At 39.8% G+C, this 16,421-nt stretch overlaps 1 protein-coding gene across 1 annotated transcript in view; it reads left to right on the top strand.

The window, feature by feature from the left end:
- Positions 1–16,421, top strand: part of ST8SIA1 (ST8 alpha-N-acetyl-neuraminide alpha-2,8-sialyltransferase 1) — a 159,786-nt gene that overhangs the window by 76,334 nt on the left and 67,031 nt on the right. The window contains exon 3 of the mRNA XM_077807471.1: positions 13,573–13,682. Coding sequence (XP_077663597.1) covers positions 13,573–13,682 — 110 coding nt within the window. The remainder of the gene's footprint in view (positions 1–13,572; positions 13,683–16,421) is intronic.

Below are 16,421 nucleotides of genomic sequence, written 5' to 3'. Positions count from 1 at the left end.
CACAACTTGCTATTTACTTAATATCATGACATTAAAATAAAAACAAACAAAAATTCTTTCTGAACTGATGATGATGTAGCTTCCTGACTCAATTTTCCTGAAATACACATTTTGAAGCTAAATGTAGTAAAATGAACGTTATGGCTTCAGCTTGAGCTTAGGGCACTAAATCAGCATACCATCAAATACAGTTTGATATAGTTAACATTATCTGTTCAGCTGAGGCATAGGACATGTTTCATGCAGCTTGAAGGGATTTCACTTTTGGCACTGTACCTTTTAATTTCTGTTTAACTAACCTCCTCATTTTTGTGTAGTTTCCTTTTCTGAAATTAAATGCTATAGTGTTGGGTTGTTGTGGCGTTTTCCTTGGCACAGGGATGTTAAATTTAATTATATTGTGGTTTCAGAGTAGCAGCTGTGTTAGTCTGTATCTGCAAAAAGTAAAGGAGGACTTGTGGCACCTTAGAGACTAACAAATTTATTTAAGCATAAGCTTTCGTGAGCTACAGCTCACTTCATTGGATGCATCCGATGAAGTGAGCTGTAGCTCATGAAAGCTTATGCTTAAATAAATTTGTTAGTCTCTAAGGTGCCACAAGTCCTCCTTTTTTAATTATATTGTGGTCACTATTACCAAGTGATTCAGCTATATTCTTTTCTTGGACCTGATCCTGTGTTCCACTTAGGACTAAATCAAGAATTGCCCCCTCCCCCTTGTAGGTTCCAGGACTAGCTGCTCCAAGAAGCTGTCATTTAAGGTGTCAAGAAACTTTATATCTGCATCCCATCCTGAGGTGACATGTACCCAGTCAATATGTGGTAGTTGAAATCCCCCATTATTATTGAGTTTTTTATTTCATAGCTTCTCTAATCTCCCTGAGCATTTCACAGTCACTATCAACATCCTGGTCTGGTGGTCGGTAATATATCCCTACTGCTTTATTCTTAGAGAATGGAATTACTATCCATAGATATTCTATGATACAGTTTGGTCCATTTAAGATTTTTACTTCATTTGATTCTATTCTTTCTTTCACATATAGTGCCACTCCCCCACCAGTATGACCTGTTCTGTCCTTCTGATATATTTTGTACCCTGGTATTACTGTGTCCCATTGATTATCTTCATTCCACCAAGTTTTTGAGATGCCTATTATATCAATATCCACATTTAATACGAGGCACTCTAGTTCACCCATCTTATTGTTTAGACTTCTAGCATTGATATATAAGCACTTTAAAAACTTGCTACTTTTTAGCTGTCTGCCATTACATGATGTAATTGAATGGGACTTTTTTCATTTGACTGTTTCTCATCTGATCCTACCTGTATTTTATCATCTTCCATCCTCTCCTCCTTATTTTGACATAAAGAATCTGCATTAATAGATCCTCCCTTAAGGGATGTCTGTGTCCGAACCACGTGCTCCTCTGCACCTGTCGGCTTTACCTCAACCCTTTGTTTAAGAACTGTTCAATGACCTTTTTAATTTTAAGTGTCAGCAATCTGTTTCCATTTTGGTTTAGGTGGAGCCCATCCTTCCTGTATAGGCTCTCCATTTCCCAAAAGTTTCCCAAAAGATAAGTCCCCAGCCTATAGCAAAAATTCTTGTTAGCCTCTAAATGCATGACCTGGCACTTTGCACTATAAAATTCCATCCCATTTCTATTACTCCAGTTTACAAGGTCATCCAGATCTTCTTGTATGATATTCCGGTCCTCCTCTGTATTGGCAATACCTCCCCACTTTGTGTCATCTGCAAATGTTATTAGCATACATCCACTTTTTGTGCCAAGGTCCGGAATAAAAATGTTAAATAAAATTGTTCCCAAAACCAATCCCTGAGGAACTCCACTAGTAACCTCCCACCAGCCTCACAGCTCACCTTTCAGTATGACCTGCTGTGTCTCTCCTTTAATCAGTTCCTTATCCACCTTTCAATTTCCATATTGATCCCCATCTTCTCCAATTTATCTAATAATTTCCCATGTGGAACTATATCAAATGCCTTACTGAAATCCAGGTAGCTTAGATTTACTGCATTTCCTTTGTCTAAAAAATCAGTTATCTTCTCAATGAAGGAGTTCAAGTTGGTCTGGCACAATCTACCTTTTGTAAAACCATGTTGTATTTTATCCCAATTACCATTCACCTCTATGTCCTTAACTACTTTCTCTTTCAAAATTTGTTCCAAGACCTTGCATACTACTGAGGTCAAACTAACAGGCCTGTAGTTTCCTGGATCACTTTTCCCCCCTTTCTTAAAAAATAGGAACTATATTGGCAATTCTCCAGTCATAGGGTATGACCCCTGAGTTTACAGATTCATTAAAATCCTTGCTATTGGGCTTGCAATTTCATGTGCCAGTTCCTTTAATATTCTTGGATGGAGATTGTCTTTCCCCTCCACCCCCAATTTAAGCTGTTTAAGTTTGACTTCCACATTGTAAGTGGTAAATTCTACCTCAATATCCTTATAGTCGTTAGCCACTCTGCCACAGTCCCAATCTCTTCATTAGCCTCATTAAAAACCGAGGCAAAGTATTTGTTTAGGTTTTGGGACTTCCACCCCATCCTCAGTGCTTAGTGGTCCCACTTCTTCTTTCCTTGTTTTCTTCATATTTATACAGCTGTAGAACCTTTCACTGTTGGTTTTAATTCCCTTTGCAAGGTCCAACTCTGTTTTGTTTTTGGCAGTTCTCACTTTATCCCTATGCTTTCTGACCTGCATGAGGTAGCTTTCCTTGCTGATCCATCCCATCTTCTGTTCCTTGTAGGCTTTCTGCTTTCTCTTAATTACCTGTTTTTGAGAAGCTTGCTCATCCAGCTTGGTATGCAACCCTTCCCTAAGAATTGTTTCCCCTTGCTTGGGATGCAGGCTTCAGATAGTTTCTGCAACTTTGTTTTAAACAATTCCAAGCATCCTCCACATTCAGATCCTTGAGTTCTTCGGGCAACTCCACTTTGCTAACTAAGTCCCTTCATTTTTTAAAGTTAGTTCTTTTGAAATCAAGGACCCTTGTTGCAGATCTGTTTTTTGTTTATCCTTCCATTTAGTTTAAACTGAATTCGCCCATGATCGAGCAAACCAAGGTTGTCCCCTACAACCAGTTCTATGAGGTCCTCACTACTCACAAATACCAAATCTAAAATGACATCACCTCTTGTTGGTCCAGCAACTATTTGGTGAGAAATTGTCAGCTATCACATCCTAGAAAATCTGAGCCCTACTGTTAGTAGTAGCACTTGTCCTCCAATCTATATCTGGGAAGTTAAAGCCTCCCATAATCACGCAATTACCAGTAGTATTTATTTCATTAAAACATTCAAGAGGTCTCTATCCATATCCAAATTTGGATCTTGGTGGTCTGTAACACATCCCAAGCACTATATCAGGGGAACCTCTAGTAGCTTTTCTCCCCAAAGTGATTTTGGCCCAGACAGACACTGTCTTATCCATTCTATCACTTCTAATTTCTTTACAGTCAACCCCATCATTTATATACAATGCTACTCCACTACGTGTGCCTTTATTTCTGTCTTTCTTGAACAGCACATACACTTCAATACACGTACTCCAGTCATAACTACTATTCCACCATGTTTCTGTTATCCCTATAATATCTGGTTTCACATCCTATACCAGTAGTTCTTGTTCCTCAATTTTTGTTACCCAGTCTCCTTGCATTGGTACAAACATCTTAACTATTGCTGCTTGGCTTCGCCCACATTCCTGCCCAATTGGGTACAGTCATCCTACTGCCAGTGTCACCTATCTGACTGGTATCAACACTGTCCCTCCTCTTAATGTCCATTCTACCCCCACTGCTGTTCCTTTCTCCATTGCTGTATCCTTTCTTACTTGATTTTCCTTCCTCGCAATGTTAAAATTAGAGGTGGAGATTACATGAGCATCTCCCAATGGTCTCTCCTGAGTTCCAAGTTTAAAGCTCTTTTAATGAGTTGTGCCAACCTCCAACCCAGAAGTCTATTTCCCTCCCAACTCAGGTGGAGTCCATCCCATGAGAACTGTCCTCTGTCCATGAATGCCTCCCAGTGGTCAAACATCCCAAAGCCCTCCTTATAGCCACTGCCTGAGCCATCTGTTGATCATCATAATCTTGTCTCACCTTCATTCTCCTCCTCTAGGGAGAGGCAGAATCCCACTGAAGATCACCTGAGCCTTCATTTCCCTAAGTGTCTTCCTCAGGCTGGCATAGATGTGTTCCAGTGAGAATCTAGCTGTGTCATTTGTTCCCATGTGAAGGACTATCAGTGGATTCTTTCCTGCTCCCATTCAGCATCCAGTATCTTAGTTCCTGGCAGACAGGACACCCTTCTGTTCTCCAGATCAGCTCTGGTGACAGACCTGTCTGTTCTTCTTAGTAGAGAGTCCCCAATCACGTAGACCTGCCTTTTTCTGGTGATGGTGTCATTATCTTGCCTTCCTCCTGTTCTTTCTGGATGTGCGTCCTCTTGTCTTTTATTCTCTCTTGCAATCTTCTGTGAGCCATCCTGTATCCTCCTGCAGCTCTGAACTCTGTGTATCTCAATTGGCTCTTTTCTTCTCATAGGTAGTCGCTTTTATCTTCTTCCTTGCCTTCCCTCCTTCACTTATGGCCGTCTGTGCCCCTCCTTCATTTTCCAGCTCAGCAAACCTGTTCCTGAGCTCTGTCTCATTCACTAGCTGATCTTTTCCTCTGCCTGGTTTTTGTAGTCACATGCTTCCATTGGCCACTCCCCTCACCCAGCAGTCTCCCTTCCGAGTTCTTCAGTCCAGTTTGCATCTGTGAGTCTTGACTTTTCCCTTCAGCCTCCTCTTGCCTTTGCTCCATCATCCGCTAGAACCCCCTTCAAAACTCAGCCATAGTTTCCACCTGCATCTCCTCAGATCTTCTCTTCCATCAGCTCTGCAGGCGGCACTTCATACTAATGAAGCTCTTTCAGATTACCTGCTCTAGGATCATGTACATCCTACAGCTTCCACATCCCGTCATCTTCATTGTCTCTTCCATGGCTTCAGTCACTACCACTGCTACCTCTGTACCTGTCATAGCCTTCCCACCTAAATTCCTATTCTCTGCCCCTAAGGATCATAAAAATCAGCACCATAAATGGCAGTAACGTAACAGTCTCTGTAGAGAACACAAGGATTAAACTGATTTGAAGACTTTACTATCCTCCCACAGGTAATATGGATACTCCAGGTCATAGTTGAAACACTATAGCCTGAAAGTGCAGGGAAGCTGTTGCCTGTATTGTTTTTGCTCTGTGCATAATCAGAGGGTTTCAGATATCTAGAGCTGTCAATCAATGCCTTTTAAAGAGCACAATTAAGAAAAAAGTCTTGAATTGGAGAATCATTATAGGAATTCTTTCAAAACTCCAGGAGGAATTTCAAATTCAGCGGCTGTTTGGTCTTCTTGATTCTATGTGAAATAGAGACAATAGCTGTTTATGAGGATGCTAAAATAATAATGCGTTTTGTGTTACTGGTGACTAATAATATATTGTCAAATGGTGGGCTGGAATATGCATGATTTTGTCATGTAGAAAACCTCTTCTACCTCCCTAGCATTCATAGAAGGACATTTTCTTTCTACCCCACAGCACTTCTGTTTTTCACACAAAAATACAAGATCTTGTTTATTGCTAATATGTCTTACTGGCTGTATTTAATACGCCCAGTATTTATTTAAATCACTATTGCAAAATTAGAAAGTGAGACTAAAAAGTGGAGTTTAATACAAAAAGGATTTGAGTATCCGACACAAATCACCAAATATGAGACATGTCTAGTTAAGGGTGCATCCAGCTTTCTAAAATGTTGATGTACACAGGAAAGGTGTTGTGTGTGTTGTTTGTTGTTGTTGCTGTTGAATTTTTTTCTTTGAAAATATTTGTTTTTGTTTTTTTTAAAAAAATCTAGAATTTTTTTGTCAAACATGTACTTTTTCTATAGAAACATTTGTTTTGACTCACAGTCATTTTTAATCAAAAAACATTTTGAATGAAAATTTTTTACCAGCTTTACTCAGCCTACCTCCCAGGCCAGTAACTGTGGAGTTACTATTCCAAAGGGGAGGGAGGGGGTAATTCCTCACAACAGTGACTGTGAAATTCCAGAACGATTGTTATAGAGTCTCATAGTTTTCCTTAGGGCCAGCCCTGTGGCCCTGTGCAGTTAATATATAGTACAATGGCAGCTTGGCTCAGAAGAATGACACTGGAGGGACCCATTGAGCATAGCCTAAACTACTCTCGACATTCCCACTTGGGGAATATGCTGTCCCTGATTGACATTATTAGCTAGGAACGTTTTTTTTAAATAAGGGCCAATCAGCCTAAAGTTGTCACTTCTCCCTGGTTGACAGCTCTGCCACGGGAAACAAAAGGCCCATCAGACTGAAGATTATTCCTAAACAATAAGAGGGGAAGGAAGGCGCCCCCATGATGTCTGACAGGAAGGTGTAAGGACTAAAGCCATGTCAAATGATGTAGACACCAGGAGAAAGAGAATTCTCATTAAAGGTATCATTTATTTCTTTCAGCGAATGAGCAGGAAAAATAGGGCTGAAGTCTGCTCCCACATAACTCAAGGGAAGTGTTGCCACTGATTTCAATAGGAGCAGGCCTTAAAGGAAACAACTTGAAATTTCTCCTTTTCATAAGGATGCTGGCTTCTCACCAGGAATAAAGTAAAATGCAGCAAATTCTATAACCATGTTTATTAAAAAAAACCCTTTCTATTGTCATTTATGTTCCCGATACTTTTAACTTCTTCCCTGTTAAAACAGAGAGTTTGCATAATATGTTAGTAACTCTTAGTTTCCCAGCAAGGCTCTGGCTGCTGGGTAAAGTCTTTATCAGTGAGTGGACAAAAATGAATGTTTTAACAAAATAACAATGAAACTGAAGTGAATTAGACTAGCATTATCTAATATGAATTCTATTTCCTTAGCAGTGTGTAACATTCTCTGGGTTTTATCATAATCCTTTAAACTGATGGCAATGATTTATTTTTGCTAGATGAATGAAGAAACTAATTGTTGAATTGCTGGATAGAGGCTTTGTTAAATTATCCCCAGACTGAATGGGAGTCTCTCAATGAATTGTTTTGTGTGCTTGCTTGTCATTAGACATTTTGGACCTGATTTTTCTCAAACTTTTATGCTAGAGTAGATCAGAGAAACTTCACTGACATCAATAGATTTCCATTAGTTTTGAACCAGTGGGAAAGACCAGGCCTTCTGTGTTTCTGATGTCAAATATCCTTTTTGTACTATAGATACCTCGTTTAAAGGGAAGTCTGATAGGTTAGTTCCAACATTTAGGTTTTGTTGGTTTACAAAATTTAAACGAGAGTTTAGAAGAGTAATTTTAATATGAGTGCTTTCATGATTTTTTTAACTATACATTTAAAATGAAGCTTATCCTTTGCCCTTTTGGATACCCAAAATGAAGAGCAACTAGGGCTGACTTTTTAGATGCTCTAAGTATACAGAGCTCCTATTGACTAAAACTGTAGTTGTGAGAGCGCAGCACTTATGAAAATCAGGCCCCCTAGTACATGAGCACTTAAGTGAAACTGTCTGAGAACTGAGCAGTCAAGTTTTGCTATCTCTGTGAGTGAAATGCAACAAGTAAAATATGGAGCATAAATGGTGGAAATCCATGTGGTGGTTTTTGTTTTTGTTTTTAATTTCTGTGGGGTTTGTTAATGTGTTTGGTGGGGTTTGTAAAATAGATTTGGAATTTAAAACAAACAAATGTGTTCTATTTGAGAGACAAAGTGGGTGAGGTAATATCTTTTATTGAACCAACTTCTGTTGGTGAGAGAAGCCGGCTTTGAGCCACACAGGGCTCTTCTTCAGGTCTGGGAAAGGTATGTTTCAAGTGCTTTTCCCAGAAATAAAGAAGAGCTCTGTGTGGCTCAAAAGCTTGTCTCTCTCTCACCAAGAGAAGTTGGTCCAATAAAAGATATTACCTTGCCAGCCTTGTCTCTCTCATATCCTGAGACTGATACAACTAGAACTACACTATGTGTTCTACCTGTCATTTTCCCTTTAAAGGGACACCAACTTAAATATCAACATTCTGTTTAAATTTTTTTTTTCTACCAAAGTTACAAGTAACACCTGAGATTACTATGAGGGGAAAACTGCTTAATTTAAATCCATAGCTATTTGTATTGCCATTTTCACTGTGCACCCTTAGTACCGACAACTCTGGGCATTAAAAAATTATGAGATTGGCATAAAAATCATTTTTTTTCATTTAGCTGACCCATGTGCCCCCATGGAGCGCCAATAAATCCACTGATTTGGTCCATGTGGGATCTGTTACAGAATTGGGGCTCTAGTCAATTTCCCCTGCTGTTTGTGTGGGTCTTTCATGCAGCAACAAAGGGAGGTAAAAACATTTATCAAAATTAGGAAAACATCATTGTAAAAACACAAACATTGACATGGGGAAGGAGTAGTGCTTGAAACTATAGGAATGAACCTACTGGACCAGTTCAGTGTCCAGCTGGGAGAGGGCTCTCTACTCCCTCCAGTAGAGGAAAAAGAACCATTTTAGGTGAGGGGAGGCCAAGCTGATGAGGTAGCTGAAGGTTGCATGAGAACAGGGAGCAGTCAAATATAGGCAGCTACCTGGTAGAAGGTGGCCTGAGAGCTGGACAGAGACTCAGCTTGTTGCTGACAAGGGACCAGTGGTAACTGGAGCAGAAGGATGCAGGGAAGCAGCCAGCAAGTAAGACGGTTCAGTGGAAGGGTTGAAAGGAGGCTCTGACCTGTGTGCCCTTGTACTGGACCTACCCCTTGAGAGTGGACTAGGGACTGTTGTTTTGATCTTTATGCTGTAGTTTAAATTAATTGTTCCTAGAGCATTTGTTCCTTGTATTTTTGGCAGCCCAAAGGAAGGAATGGTCTGAAAATGGAGTGTTCAGAGCCTGGGAACCTATTGATGGCTAAAGCCTAGTTCTTGGAGCAGCTACAGCACTTGTCTCCAAGCTAGTGGTACAGGAAGTATGCCTCCAGACATCTAGGGGTAGCACAGCACTTATACTGACACCTTACAGTGGGGATGCTTACACTACTTCTAAATTGAGTGACTTCATGTTGAGGGGGGTCACACAAATATGGTTTCAAGGATTAACCTTATGCCCTTTAACCCATTTCTTTGAGATGAAAAATAAAATTGCCTGTGTACAGAAACAAAGAAACTGTTTTTCATACTGTGTGATGGACAACATGTTGATTTGTATGATATTTATATGAACAGATGGGCTTTTCTGTACCAATAGGCTAACACCAGAGACCCTCAAAAGCCTCTACAAATTGAACAATAATACAGGTCTTTAATGTAAACTGTTTATGAGTAAGACAAGAAAGAGAAATTTCTCCTGGAGCTTCCTAAGCAAGCAACTGCTCTTCATTAAACTAAAGAACATCTTAAATACCTTAGAGCAGCAGGGACGCTTAATCCTCAACTCTTCACAAACACTCCCATCTCTGAGGTGTTGAAGTCAGGTATTTTGTACAATGCCTTCACAAGGTATGTCAAATAATATGGCACCACACATTTAGTGCATGGAATGGTGCAAACCTGGGGAGCATGAGGAGGGATTTTGCCTCAATCAGCTCAGTGGAATTCCACAGCTCCTCCACAAAATCCTCCTCCATCCTTTAGAAAAAGCATCACCTGCTATTTTCCTTCCTTGTATGGTGTGACTGACCTCTTCTGCGGGCTGGTGCAGAAGGGCACAGCCATGTCTTGCCTCCTACACACACCTCTCTACTCTTTTATTGGACTCCCTGAACCATAGACTGCAATCGTGGTGCTTTGGTCTTACCCTGTTTGTCCTTCTTGGGTCTTGAAATTTATTAGTTTAAAAATTGAGGATCAGATTTTCCAAGGGGATTGTAGCCTCATTGATTTCAAAGGGAGCTTATGTGGCCAATCCCCCAGTCTCCTTTGATCATCTCAAACTGGGGGATCTACCTGGCCTGCGTGGATGTTAAAGGTCTCATGGCACGCTTTGTAAGTACGGGTCTGCCTTGGTGTCTTTGGCCAAAATTTCTCCCTCAACTACAGAAGTGACTGCATTTCAGTGGTAGGTGACATTTATAAAGCATTTTGAAATTAAAAGTGTTATACAAGTGTAAAACATTACTGTTGCTTTTAGAAAAAATAAGTGAAAACCCCTCTGTGTTGGCCAACAATCCACCTCAATAAAATAGGTTTGAATGTCTGGACAGACTATAATCTACAGCAGTGGTTCCCAAACTTTTTTCAGCCAAAGGACCCCTTTGGCATCTGACTAAATATCCCAGACCCCTTTCATTTCCGGTATTACTGTAACATCCCTGCTAGAGTGACATACTCACCATGTGTGAGAGGAGTTCACACTGTGGAGAGAACAAAATGGCACCCACTATGTGGCAAAATTGCCAGAATGCTGTTCTGATGCAATCTGGCCTCTGCATAACCCACAGTGGACCCTAGGAGTCCAAGGACCGCACTTTTGGAAAGACTGATCTACAGTATTGCTAAATATTTTGGAACTCCTACATTTTCACTGTAATTTGGGATTAAGCCCAGTGACATGTATTAAAACAGGAATTATATAATGAAGTCTTTCACAGCTCTTGAAAATGAAGAGTTAATGGCTGCTGCATTTTGCCTATACACCATTACTGAGCTACCGTTATGTAACTAATTGGCTTGTAAAGGACTGTGTGATAACTTGAGTAAGGAAGGCACTGCTATTTAAAGAAAACCAACAATTTCAATTCTAAATTTCTATACATGTTTTTTCAATCAGCCTGCAGGTTGTCATTTGGTCAGGGTCACTTTTGAAGTGAGCTAGATTCCTAGTTCAATAAATGTGTAAATTAAAAAAATGTTCTTGAGAAAGCAGATGCACAAGCAAGAATGTGGTTGCATACTTAGTGTCACTTTGCCATGCTATCACTGTGTTCCTAGCAGTAGCCAGACATCAGTAAATCAAAACTAATTTTTCTTCCTTAACATATTGTAATCCAGGATTAACATACACAAAACGTTTTGATATCCTTAATTAGAAAGCAGGTGATGGCTTTATAACTAGCTGAATAGAATCCAGTTTGCTGAGGGGAAAAAAGCTAATTACAGGGAAGAAACTAAATTATGGATTTAAAACATAAAGGCCTGATACATTCATAATTCAGACTGAAACTCTGGGTCGGTTCTCTGTACTTCACTACACTGTTATGCCTGGTGTGCGCATTATGGAGATATAAGAATAATGCATAATGTTGCACTATACATCCCCTCCAATACTTAGGCAAGTATAAGTACTGCCACCATTTTGATTTGTCCCGCAGGGAAGAATAATTGTCTTGTGAAGCTCCACCACAGCACCATGACATTTGCGTTGACATAGGATGATGCATAGAATGATTCTGTCTTTATTGTGTGAGTGAGGTTCTGACAACCTTGGGAGATAAAAATCATTGCACATTTTTTTACAAGAAGAGAGTATTAACCCAAGTTTTTGGACAAATTCTATTAATGGTAACTTCATCCTACCTACTTTGAATTCCCCAGGTATTTTCAATTTAATGGAGTATTTTTTATTTCCTGGGCTAAACTGATTGATAGTGCTACTGTGTGCTGTTTAAACGACTGTCACAGCTGATCCCACAGGTGGATGTATTTCAGAGGCAGATGAAAGAACTCTTCTACATGTAAGTTTAGTTTCCTTCCAAATGAAAGGAAATACGTAATAAGATTCCAGGATTGTTACTCTGTATGTCACTTTGAAGCCTAGAATGTCTTTTGAGTCAGCATGAAGGATTGGGAACAACTACAAGCTTGGTTTTGTTCAGAATATCATCAGGTTCAGTCATCACTGGGCCCTGTGAGAACTGGATGGAATGTTGGCATCTGAAGGTTCCGTGGCAGTTGGAACGTGACAGCTGATCAGAGGAGGTGGGGGTAACAGTTTCATGGGTAACAAACAGTGGTCGTGCCTCCAGCCAGGCGGTAGCTCTGTGCAAAAAATTTGGGGAACATGTTCCCACAGCAATGTTGCTCACTATAACACAGTGCATGCCCCCCATTTTTGGCTTTTGTACACACATGACTTTAAGAATTACACCAGTGTGAGAGCACAGGCTTTCAGCTACTAGTCTATATGTAATATGTTATTGTCATGCACTGCTACAATGTTAACACATAGCATTTTCATGATACCTTAACTCTGCATTGATCCACTGTTAAAGTGCTAGAAGGGATCTTATAACAATGGTAAATAAAGGCTGTTCCTCCGCAGCTTTAATTTATGCCAGGATTGATTGCCTGAGGTTTTAGGGAGCTGCAGTCAACCCCTAAATATCTTGCCTGAGGCCACAGAATGAGCAGCGCTAGTGCCAGGAATAGAATTTAGGAGGACCCCTGGCGGCCAGTACCCTGCTGTAACTACACTTCTTCCTCATTTATTCCTTCCTCCCGCCATGTGTCTTTTGTGTATAATCTCATTAAGGTGCCTTTTATATTCTTTGGTTTGTAGTGTTGTAGCTGTGTTGGTCCCAGGATATGAGAGACAAGGTGGGTGATTGGACCAACTTCTGTTGGTGGAAGAGACAACCTTTCAAGATCCATGGGTCCTACACATGCTTATCACAGCATGCGGTATACCTCATCCAGTGCATCAAAGGCCCCAACAACAACTATGTAGGTGAAACCAGACAATCATTGTGCACTCGAATGAACACACACAGAAAAATAAAAGAGAAAAACACCCTATCATCCATGGGCAAACATTTTTCACAAAGTGATCACTCCATATCCGACCTCTAAGTCCTCATCCTTAGAGAAAACCTGTCCAACTCCTTCAAAAGACAAGTTTGGGAATTTAAACTCATAATTCTGCTAGACACTAAAAATCATGGTAACAACAAAGACACTGGTTTTATGGCTCATAACAATTTGCAACCTACTTAACCCTCCTTTTATCTTATGATTACAGAAGTGTTAATTGCCCACTTTGTTTTAAGTGGCTTCTTGCAACCTGTGTTAACCCCTTATGCTTAACAATCTGTCCCATCTTGTATATAGCTATGACTCTCTTGTTACCTTTTCCAAACCTGAAGAAGAGCTCTGTGAAGCTAAAAAACTTCTCTTCCACCAACCGAAGTTGGCCAATAAAATATATTACCTCACCCACTTTGTCTCTCTCTTATTGTTTTGTTCCTTCTATTGTACTCTGTCCTGGTAAATTTGAATAGAAAATACATCCTACTGCACAACTGTTTGTGAACACCAGGAATTTATAACTCTGAAATTCTGCTTCATACAATAACTACATTATCTTAGTGCTGGATAGTGATGGAGTCTGCTTTTGGGAGTGGGAATCAGACTGCTCATACTTTGGACTAATTTCCAAGCTTCTTTCGCCCTCCTCTTTCCCCTTTTGCTGTCCCTATCCCCTCCCTAGTTCCTGATAGGCCTCAGGAGTGGCTGCTACAAACAAAGATTGTGTGTTCTTCTCAGTAAAAACTGGCCTTGTTTTCTGTTGCTAGGCTACCCCATTACAGCTCCCGTTGAAGAAATGCTCCGTGGTGGGAAATGGTGGGATTCTGAAGAAGAGTGGCTGCGGCAGACAAATAGATCAAGCAGATTTTGTCATGCGGTAAGACAGAACCCAGCTGCAGTACTGCCTCCCTCCTTCCCTCCCCCGCCCCCCCAAGTCTACGACCTTTCAAAGCTGTTTGTTTGTGATTAATCAATTGTAACTTGCCTTTTTTTCTTTTTCAGGGTGATTTACACAAGTGATTTGGGGGGAGGGCAGCAATGGCAGACTTATATACCCTCCCTGGCTACGGGAAGCTTATCTCTGGAAGACTTATAGATGGATGAATTAGGCCGCATTAGACGTTAGCCTGACAAACACAATGGCAGTGAGGGAGAAAGCCGCCTTTTCTTTTGCTTTCTAATTACATTAGGCAGGGTCTGATCCTACAAGGTGCTGAGTGCCCTCTTATGAAACTCATATCCTCATCCCCACCCCTTTGAAGTCAATCTGAGTAGATAGAACTTGACAGGGAGAGACCCAAAATGAGAGAGTGGGCTAAAATGTTTTCCTGTGACTTTTCTCCCCTAAGATTCAGTTCTGACCATCTGAAAATAGAGCAGACTTCTTTCCTCGCCACAGTTTGCTTTTAAACTCCCCTCATTCTCTTTTTGCTCCTGCGTTTCTGAAGATATTAGGATCTGTCAAGCAGGACCTTGTGCTATATAGTTCTTCCTTGATTGAATTTGGCACTATCTAGATCTGCACTCTAGATATTGGAGGGGAGGAAAAGAAATTAGTTCCTCTTTGTTAAATATGAACAAGAAAAATGTTGTGGGGGAAGCGGGGAGGAAGGAAAGCTAAGCGTGCCATTTCTCATCTTTATAGGAGTTTCTCATGGCTCTGAAACGGATGCAGAATTAACTCCCACTTCTAAGAGTTCCCTGATCAGATTTTGATGGCTTATTATAAAACTACTAATTTGTGAAAAAACAAACATTGTTACCATTCTGGTTTGCACCCAAGAGGCCAAATACCTTCCTTAATAGAACAGAGAAGTAAACTACAGAAAAAAGAAATATGTACTGTACACTTAAAATATATGCAGGAAAGAAAATAGGCACGGAGGGGGACAGTGCATTAGTTGCTCTTAAAACATTTACATTTTGCATTTGCAACTAGATAACATTATTACAGTATTCCCTAAAGTTTCTTATACCTGGTTTATGGAATACCTAAGGAGTGCTTCAGTAGTGAAAATTAGTTACAAAGACAATTAGAACATTTTTAAGGGCATCTATTGTGGACTGATAGGAAAACATTTCCCACTACCAAAAGGGGAACTTGGCCATAGGCTATTTTTAGTGTATTGTGAGTTGGATAGAAGTGGTAGGGGAAAATCCTGCAAAATCGAGCAGCTGATTGCAAGCAGGATTGCATTAGTCACACAGTCATATTTATGGGGAAAGGTTTAAGATCTTTTAAGTGTACTGGATAATATATAGGTGGTGAAATGCTTTTCATTAGCAGGTGGAGTACATTAGATTTAATTGGCCTTTTCCATATCTAATTGCTGTAATTCTATAGTTGAGTGTAAAAATATACATATTTTACTTGGTAATGTCTCCAAAAATTACATGAAGTTGTTTCAGCTTGCTAATAAGATCTTTGTGCAGCTTCCTTTAAAATACCTCTTCAGTAACATCAAATATTATACCAATTTTAAACATATTGCAGTTTTTTCCCCGTTCAAAATGTTTTTATTTTAAATTTATTCAGTTACTATCCATCTCCTATGAGATCTGTCACAAGATTACAATTATATTCTTTGATATACTGTAATCACTGAAGTTAGCTAATTACACAGTAATGTGGAAAATGGAGGAGTTTAAACCCGTTGCTTGAACATACACTAAATAATGTTGCAATAATACAAAGATTGCATTACAGCAGCAGATCTCAGTCTTTAAGATGTAGCCCACCAGACCTAAAATTCAAAAGTATTTAGCATATCACCTTCATAATTGTACTCAGGGTAGTCATAATGGATTCTTATTTTGACAATATACCTTAAACCAGTTTTTCTGAACCTTTTCAGGTTTGCCGCCCCTTATTTGAAGACCACATTTTTGTGACCCTACCTTAAGTTTACTGTAAGAGTAAGAATAGAAATTATATAGTGATAACAATAAGCCTATATAATTTGTTTGTGTTTTAAGATGTTGACAGAGAGTACTTGACCTTGAAGGGAAATCGTGCATGGCAGCAGAAGGGGAGTGAGGTGGTTTGAGTTTATTTTATTTTATTTTTTTTGCTTTAGGTTGAAATAAAATTTTCAATGCACCGCAATCACTCTTGATTAACTTTTGTGGCTGCTTCAGTGGGTCATGACCCACCAATTGAGAAACACTGCTTTAAACCAACCCAGGTGCCACCTGCTGGTGGCTTTTGTCCCACTAGTGGTATGCGTACTACAGTGGCAGGCCAGTGCATTAGAATAAAGAACCTAAATGAACATTTTCAAACACATTTTTTCATTTAAAAATTCAGATTTGTCCTTTTGACCTCCAGCCAGATTGACAGCATATTTATCCCTCTACAGATATACAGATTATACACCATTGTGCTTGTCTACCACATCAGCTTGCCATTGCCCATCCACATCCATAATAATTGTATTGTTTCCCCTCAATATGGTTCCTTGCTGGTCTGAGTGATGTGTAAGCATCTTAGTCATAAAGCCAATCAATCACCAGTTTCCTGTTTTTGCTTTATTATGCTGCTTAGTAGCATGAAAATAGGGAAACACCCTGAGTGTCTTTTGGGAAAGTAATCATGATTGTACCTCTCCTCTGCATG

Source organism: Eretmochelys imbricata, chromosome 1 (genome assembly GCF_965152235.1).
Source record: "Eretmochelys imbricata isolate rEreImb1 chromosome 1, rEreImb1.hap1, whole genome shotgun sequence".
Classification (NCBI taxonomy): domain Eukaryota; kingdom Metazoa; phylum Chordata; order Testudines; family Cheloniidae; genus Eretmochelys; species Eretmochelys imbricata.
Note: the sequence above shows the minus strand (reverse complement) of the source record. Positions and strands in the feature narration are given on the sequence as shown.